Source organism: Melanaphis sacchari, unplaced genomic scaffold (assembly GCF_002803265.2).
Source record: "Melanaphis sacchari strain LSU unplaced genomic scaffold, SCAv2.0 Contig50_pilon_pilon, whole genome shotgun sequence".
Taxonomy (NCBI): Eukaryota; Metazoa; Arthropoda; class Insecta; order Hemiptera; family Aphididae; genus Melanaphis; species Melanaphis sacchari.
The window spans coordinates 2,533,461-2,541,255 of record NW_020271344.1 but is presented as its reverse complement, the minus strand read 5'-3'; the positions used below and the strand labels follow the sequence as shown (position 1 = coordinate 2,541,255).

The 7,795-nt window shown below is 25.9% G+C and overlaps 1 protein-coding gene across 1 annotated transcript in view; it reads right to left on the bottom strand.

Moving 5' to 3' along the window:
- The window catches only part of LOC112599338 (serine/threonine-protein kinase MAK-like), a 10,652-nt gene extending 3,813 nt beyond the window's left edge, over positions 1 to 6,839 (bottom strand). Inside the window, exons 1-4 of the mRNA XM_025346204.1 lie at positions 6,639 to 6,839; positions 4,647 to 4,701; positions 4,414 to 4,581; positions 2,241 to 2,579 (exon numbers count right to left, since the gene is read on the bottom strand). Coding sequence (XP_025201989.1) covers positions 2,241 to 2,579; positions 4,414 to 4,581; positions 4,647 to 4,701; positions 6,639 to 6,739 — 663 coding nt within the window. The 5' untranslated portion in view covers positions 6,740 to 6,839. The remainder of the gene's footprint in view (positions 1 to 2,240; positions 2,580 to 4,413; positions 4,582 to 4,646; positions 4,702 to 6,638) is intronic.
- Between the last annotated feature and the right edge of the window lie 956 nt (positions 6,840 to 7,795).

Here is a 7,795-nt window from a genome sequence, read left to right as displayed (position 1 = left end):
TTGAATAATATTGATTATTATATTTTTGAATAATATTGATTATTATAAAGTTTACCAAAAAAACGCATGGTGAACAAAGGTATTTTTATATCATAATTGTTAAGATAGGTACTTATACACATTTTTTTTTTTTTTTTTTGCTTTATCTTATGTAGATATCCTAGTTACTACCTACTTTGTAAGTACCCGTTTATGTGCACCCCAATTTATTATAAAAATTACATAGCAGTCACGTCAAAAGTTCAAAAGGTCAAAAATTATATGTAATAATACTTCCGTAATCATTTATCAGTGTCTGATACAAACTGATACTTCCGTATAATAACCAATAGAAAATATTTTCAAATAATATTGTTGCTAATTTCTGTCTATAGGGTTCTAAAGCTATAATAAAAATTAGCCGTCGAGACACGCATATTGCGTGATTTCATATATTTTATTTAAACAATTTATTATTAAAAATCGAATCCATTCCTTTTATTATATTATATATACATATATATATATTTTAATCGACAACCGTTTATTTGTTTATAAAATATGATTTAAATCGTAAAAATATTATTTATGTTTCATCAATATTTTTATTTGGATACATTATATTATTTATGATAATATCTAAATAAATAATTAATACCTAGTCATATAAGTAGGCACTCATTCTGAATTTCTGAACATTCATTTCTTAGATGAGGTACCAAATAACAAATATTAAACTAATAAGTTAAATAATAAATTATAAACTATAATGCTAGAATTGGAAAATGCAGAAATTGCAAGGCACAAGAATTGCTATTCTTATCATATATATAGGTATCGATGTTATAAATAAACACATCGAAATATTTCATTGAATTATTCTGTTATAGATATTCGTAATAGGTACAAGAAAGTTATAATATGTACATAGAAAAACTAGAACACAATTTATATTTATTTATTTACATTTGTCTGCAATGCCATTGAATACAAATAATTTTGACTGATACTTTTGCTAATATATTTTAATTTTTGATAATTAATGTACATGTATGTGTATTAGATATAGATTTATGTGGTACCAATCAACCAATCTATATGGTATTAAGTAAATCTCAATCATTTTCGGTCCACAAATCCCTAAAAATAAAAAATAATCACGTTTACCATGAATGAATGAGTATCTACTGAGTAGGTGTATGGAGTTAATTCTTGAGTGCTTTAAATCGTGTATCTACATACCTTACCTAAATATAGAGCTCTCTTATTTTTATTTTTTATTTTTTTTTATTTTATAAAGCATTAATAATTATATACATAGATGTAATTGATGTAGGTATACCTTACAACAATATCATATTTATCATGTGATGATGACAAATTAATTTTTTTTCTATGTCGAATTGATTTAGTACTTGATTATAGCATATTATTAAAATGAAAAATATATTTTTTCGATTCAAAAATGTATCAGCATTAGGTATATATAATGGTGTTTCCATAGGGTATACTGCATATACGCTGTTATACTCTCAAGATTTTTTTATAAAATAATAGGTGTACTTTGTGTATACTTAAAAATTTCAATAAATTTGCGAAAAAATTGTTATTGTTTTCGTAGTGAGTGATTTATATTTTTATTGAAAATAAAATAAAATATATTTTTTGGTTACGCAAATTATTTCAGGCTGGTGAAAACTGTAGGTACACTATGATGGCGTTCATTGTTTGTTGTCGAATAGAATTTACGATTACATAATATATAATTAATTGGCAATACCGATAATAATAATAATTTAAAAAATGCTTATCTAATGTACCTAATGGTGACGACATTATTTTACTGAATATACCAAATATAATTTTATTACAAAATTATTTTTATTATTAAAATTACGTCACATGGTAAGTACATAGAAAATCTTTTTTTTTAGCACCCTAATGTTTTTAATTGAAATGTTAAAATTGTGCCAAGTATAGGTACCCTCAACAAATTTGATGGGAATATCACTGGGTAAGAAGAAAATAACTTAAAAACTCAGATTTCTAACTTTTAATGAGTACTAAAACTTAATACTTTTAACCTAAATTGGGTAACTTTTCGAACGTGATATTTTTATGATAGTTACGACTTGTGAATCAGGTAATGACATTTTAATATTTTATGTAACTATAGGTACAGTATATTATGCAAGTAGATAAATTTATAAATAATACGCAATCTGGAGTCGTATCACACTTCTAACACTAGCTATAAGTACCTTATCAGGCGTTCCTAGGACCGAGCATATTTTGAATATTTGATCGATCTCGCTCGTGCCCGGAAACAACGGCCTGAACGTGTACAGTTCGGCCATGATGCAGCCGACGGCCCATAAGTCGATCGGTGTGCTGTAATTGATCGAATGCAACAACACCTCTGGCGCACGATACCATCGAGTGGACACGTAGTCGGTGTACGGAGGACGCGACCGAGTCTCCCTGGCCAGACCAAAATCAGCGATCTTGACTAACTCGGGACCGCAGCACAGCAGGTTCTCCGGTTTCATATCCCGGTGAAAGAAACCGTGTCTATGCATGAACGCCAATCCTTGCAATATCTTTGAATAAAATAATTATACGTATGCAGAGCAATGGAATTGCTTTAGATTATTATTAGATATATATACATGTATAGTGTATACATAATTTATTTGTAGTTTAAGAATGGGAACAAAATCTGAATACTTGGATATGCCCAAATCTAAATTTCGATCACAATTTAATCTCAAAGATATTCTAATAGAATTATTTTAACGAATTTTTAAAATTATATTTTAAGAGTACTTGAGAGGGATTCGATTCTGGCTGTATTTTCCACCAAAGTTTATTTATTTGAATATATTCTTATGCTAATATTGTATTGATTAAATACAGTAATAATCGAATAAAATTATTATGAAATCATTTGAATTGGTCTTTAATTTTTTAAGAAAGTCGTTTTTGAGTATAGGTATACTCATTATAAATTAAAATTTGGTTTCAGAAATTGTATTTTATATTAGTCAACACAATTGTTTAAGATATTGATAGCTTGTGCTGCTTGTAGACAAAAAAAAAACATACAATATTCGTCCAGCTCGCGATGGTGCGTTTTTGACACGTGTGGGAGAGAGTGTTTCATCGCTATTCATTACAACCATAATATTCACGAATGACACGTTATTACTACACACACATTTACATGAAATACACAAACGTACATACTAAGAAAGTTGTTTAAATTGATATTTTCAAAAGCGGTTGGTATCGAATCTCCTTGAGGGTGTTTGAGCTATGAATATTAAGCGGAAAAATGTAGGCAATATTATACAGGTCGTATGGAAAGAATAATAAAATAAAACCATTTAAAAAATAAAAATTATCTTACAGGAAAAATGATAACGATTCGTAAAATAATCAGATTTTGATCATAATAGTTTTATTTGAAAGAAAAAACTTTATTCAAGTACGCGTCGTATTATTGAACTCAGGTTTTTAAATTAACTTTAAATAATTTCAGAAAAATAGTAAAAAACATTTAATAATTCATGATTGTCTATTTAGATTTGTTTTAGTATAATTTAATAGATTGGTTATTAAAACCAAAGTCATATAAATTATCATTAAAAAAAAAATAAATATTATTTCACGAATCATAAGAGATTTTCCAGTAAAACAAGTATTTGTACTAAAACTGTATTAGCTTTGACGAGATGACGACCAACAGCTAAACCCAATAACTAGAAATTTTATAAGTTGATATTATTTTCACAAATTATTATACAAAATATTAGTTTCCAGATATCTTAATATTTCCAGCTATTACGCAAATTTTTCAATGTTTATTGTTCGGGGTAGTTGTAGACAATAGCATACAATATAATTATACTGTAATTTTATAAGTACATAATAAATTTAGATTATGTTTAGCTTTAACCTAAATCTAAATAAATAATAATTGAATGCGTGTAATGTATAAAATGAAAAAATGAAAAAAATACTTTTTGGGAAATTGTCCTAAAATAATAAATAATAAAGGATGAGCCGTGGTTATATATTACAATACATGTATAGTGTCGATTTTTAATTTTATTTATAGAATATATTATTATATTAATCGAATAGATTTAGAATATTGTTTTTTATCATCTAAATATTACTATTTACCATAATGTGGTTTATATGAAAGTATAAACTAATATATTAAATTAATTTAAGTGGCTATTACTAAAACATGGATTAAATAAAAATATTAATAAACATTATGAAACATAAGGATATGTGCATCAATAACTTTTATTTTTATTTCCTCTTTAAATTTGAGCTATTCTGATTCAGAGTAAGCTATAATAATGTAAAACACTTATACCTAATATTTGTATGATATAACATATTATATTATACAAATTTTACCTGATAAAGTATATTTCTGATAGACTGTTCGGGAAAAAATTTGCTTTGACTCCGCATAAGCTGATACAGATTTTCTTTCATGTATTCAAATACAAAATAAAGAGTATCATTTTCTCTAATGACTTCTCTCAGCTTTATTAAATTAGCATGATTTAATTTTTTCAAAGACTGAAAAAAATATTGCAATATTTGATAAAACTCAGTACTTTGCATAAAGTATAGTGAGCACCTACCTTAACTTCTCTCAAATTCATTGCTTCATCCCAAGAATAATATTTTCTTTTCATTCTGCAATAATTAAATACATTTTTAAACACTCTACGATCAAAATATAGTATTTTAAAACATTTAGCAGTATGTACTATAATCATTTAAAGTATCTAATAATTATAAGCTATAATACTAATATGACTATACGGATTCATTATAAAATAAACATGTATAATATTAGTTTTATAATATATATTATTGGTATTTTTAAATCTAATGGAGTACTGCAGTAAATGATTTAATTTATAGTAATAACTTCAAACATGTCTGGTAATTAAATTGTGTTAATGTTAATATTTTAAATATATTTTTCGGACTATGCGTGACTGCGGAATGTCCATAGTATTACTCAAATAAATATTTAAGAAAATATTTCTTAGGTACAAATGTACAATAACTTATGAAAATCAAATAACTCTAGGAGTTAACGAGTTATAGATACACGTAGAAAGGTATTTAAGTTTTCACCACTTAAATACCGGTATTTTATTTTTTTTGTATTTGTTTATTTAGGTTAATTTTGGTAGTAATTTATGAAACGGGGATAAATTTTTATCTATGATCCATCACGTATGCATCATGTATATAAACACATTTTTATACGAGATTGGTATGCAGTTTATTATAATGTACAATTATTATTTTTTAATAACATTTTTTGAAGAATATGATAATTATTTTTCCTTTGATCCTAAAAGAATGCTATTTTAGTTAAAAATTCGTTTTATGCTTCTTTAATTTAGAATATAATATTTTTATTTTTTATTTTTTAACGTCATTTTTTATATTATAGAACATTTTTTATTGTTTTTGTATAATGTGGGGTATTTTTCTGAAATTTTAAATTTTAAAGAGAATTTGTATGTTTAAAAAATATTGTACTAATACAAGTTTGCAGTTTGCATGCTATAAATTATAACAAGTGTATTATATAACTTATAAATTATAAGTAAATAAAACAGCAAATTATTATTAAGAACATTTATTTTATCCGATATAAAAAAGTGATTTTGGAATTAGACAAAAGTGATTCATTCGTAATTAAAAGCTCAAAAGCAAGAGTTAAACCCAAGTTTGGAAACAAATTTAATTTGTTTAAAATCTTATTTTGAATTCCTTCGGAAATAATGCAGTTGGAAACGTCCGGGGTGTGATAATCAGAGTCAAACAAATTCATAAAAAAATTGAGTTTTTAAACCAAAAAGTCCAAAATAAAATGGAACAAACAATGTCAACTAAAATGGAGAAAGTAATTTTTAAAAATAATGGATTTTAAATTGTAATTTAATATATTTGAAATGCTAGATAGCAAACTTAGCAAAGGCACACGAGGAGTAGATATTCATCAGAAGATCTAACTACTGCTGACATGATCTAATAGAAGTATGGACCCATAACGTTCGTATTGATGTCGAGCGAAGTTTTCATCATACAAACATTTATTGATCGACGTCATCATCTTTTGAAAACATTAGACAACATTAATTGTAGTTACTATGTAACAGAAGGTAGGTAAAAAAAAATAAGGTCATTTTAGTTTTTATTCGAAAATTATTTAAATTATTTTTTTATTTATTTTCAGTGATTCCATTTAGACAAACAATGAAAAACATTTCGAATATTTTTGATATATATTTTTAATTCTATTTACTTTTTAATTAATTTTTATAAATTTTATATATTTTTTTTACTTATAATTGAAATGTTTAGTATTATGTATTGATTTATAATTCATGTTTTAATTATCCTAACATCCATTATTTCACCCATACCTGTAATAATAATTATTATTTATTTTTTAAATTGATTTTTTTCACTGATTGAAGTAGATTTTTTCGATTATTTTAGGGAGAATTTTTGTGTCTTTTTCGTTATCAAAATTTTATTTCTACATTGATTATGTATATTTAGCTAGATAATACAATAATGTTATATGCATGTACAATTTCATCTACCTTTTAATGGCCACCTTTTCTCCTGTATCTATGTTTTGTCCCAACACGACTGATCCATACGTGCCGTCTCCAAGCTGATTCAGAGTCATGTATCTGTTCATGTTGGTTTATTGTCATTTCTTCATGAATATACGCGGCGTAAATATAACAGCGTTATGTTGGATACGTATTTGCGGCTGTGACAATATTACATGCCTATATACACATCAGAGCTAGCGCTAAGAAAATTTTAGAACTGCCCAACATTTTAATATTTTTGTACATGCAGATTAACTAAATTTGCCGTTCGCTAAATTCGTTTAACAACCACTATTTACTATAAAATGACTACACATGTAAATTCTTTATTCAAAACTTTATTCATTACATTATTACAATTAATAATAATAACAAATTAAAACATTTTTTTTTTTTTTTAACAATATTTAAACATTGTGACAGTTATGTATTTAATATTTATCACAGATATCTTATACTATATAGAAATCAGCTGTGGTATTTATTACCCGTTATAAACTTTTAGTTTTTACCAAGTATGTAATTCATATACTATATTATACTATATTGTTCTGTGTTATTGGTAATTATGGTCGGAGTTTAAATATTGAATGGTCACATTATTATTAGTACTGTATTGCTCGAATTGCTTCGTGTTATCATATAAATTATACAATCTTCTACATGTATATGATAATAAATGTTATGGAATGGATTCATGATTGATAACATTTGTGGTGATAAAACCAAACAAAAAATATTAAATAAAATACATATTATAATTAAATTAAACAATATTACATAATATGCCAATAATACAGAAAATTCACGATTTTTGGTAATGACCAAATTGGCTTTTAGAATTGCCCATTTTAATTTAGAACTACCCATATTGGTTAGAACTACCCATTAGCGCAAGCTCTGATACACATATATGTCGGTATAGGCACGTCCGTGTTTTTAGACTATGCTATGCTCTATTAGCGACGAGCGTATAGTTAACAGTGTACGCGACACTATGGAATATGACTTAGGAGGTACTATATTCGTATGATATTATATTGATCTGCACAATGCGGCACGAAGACACCACATTGTACAGGGAACGCAGAGCTTATAGAGGTATATAGCTAAACACTCAAAACCAACCACCTGCACCA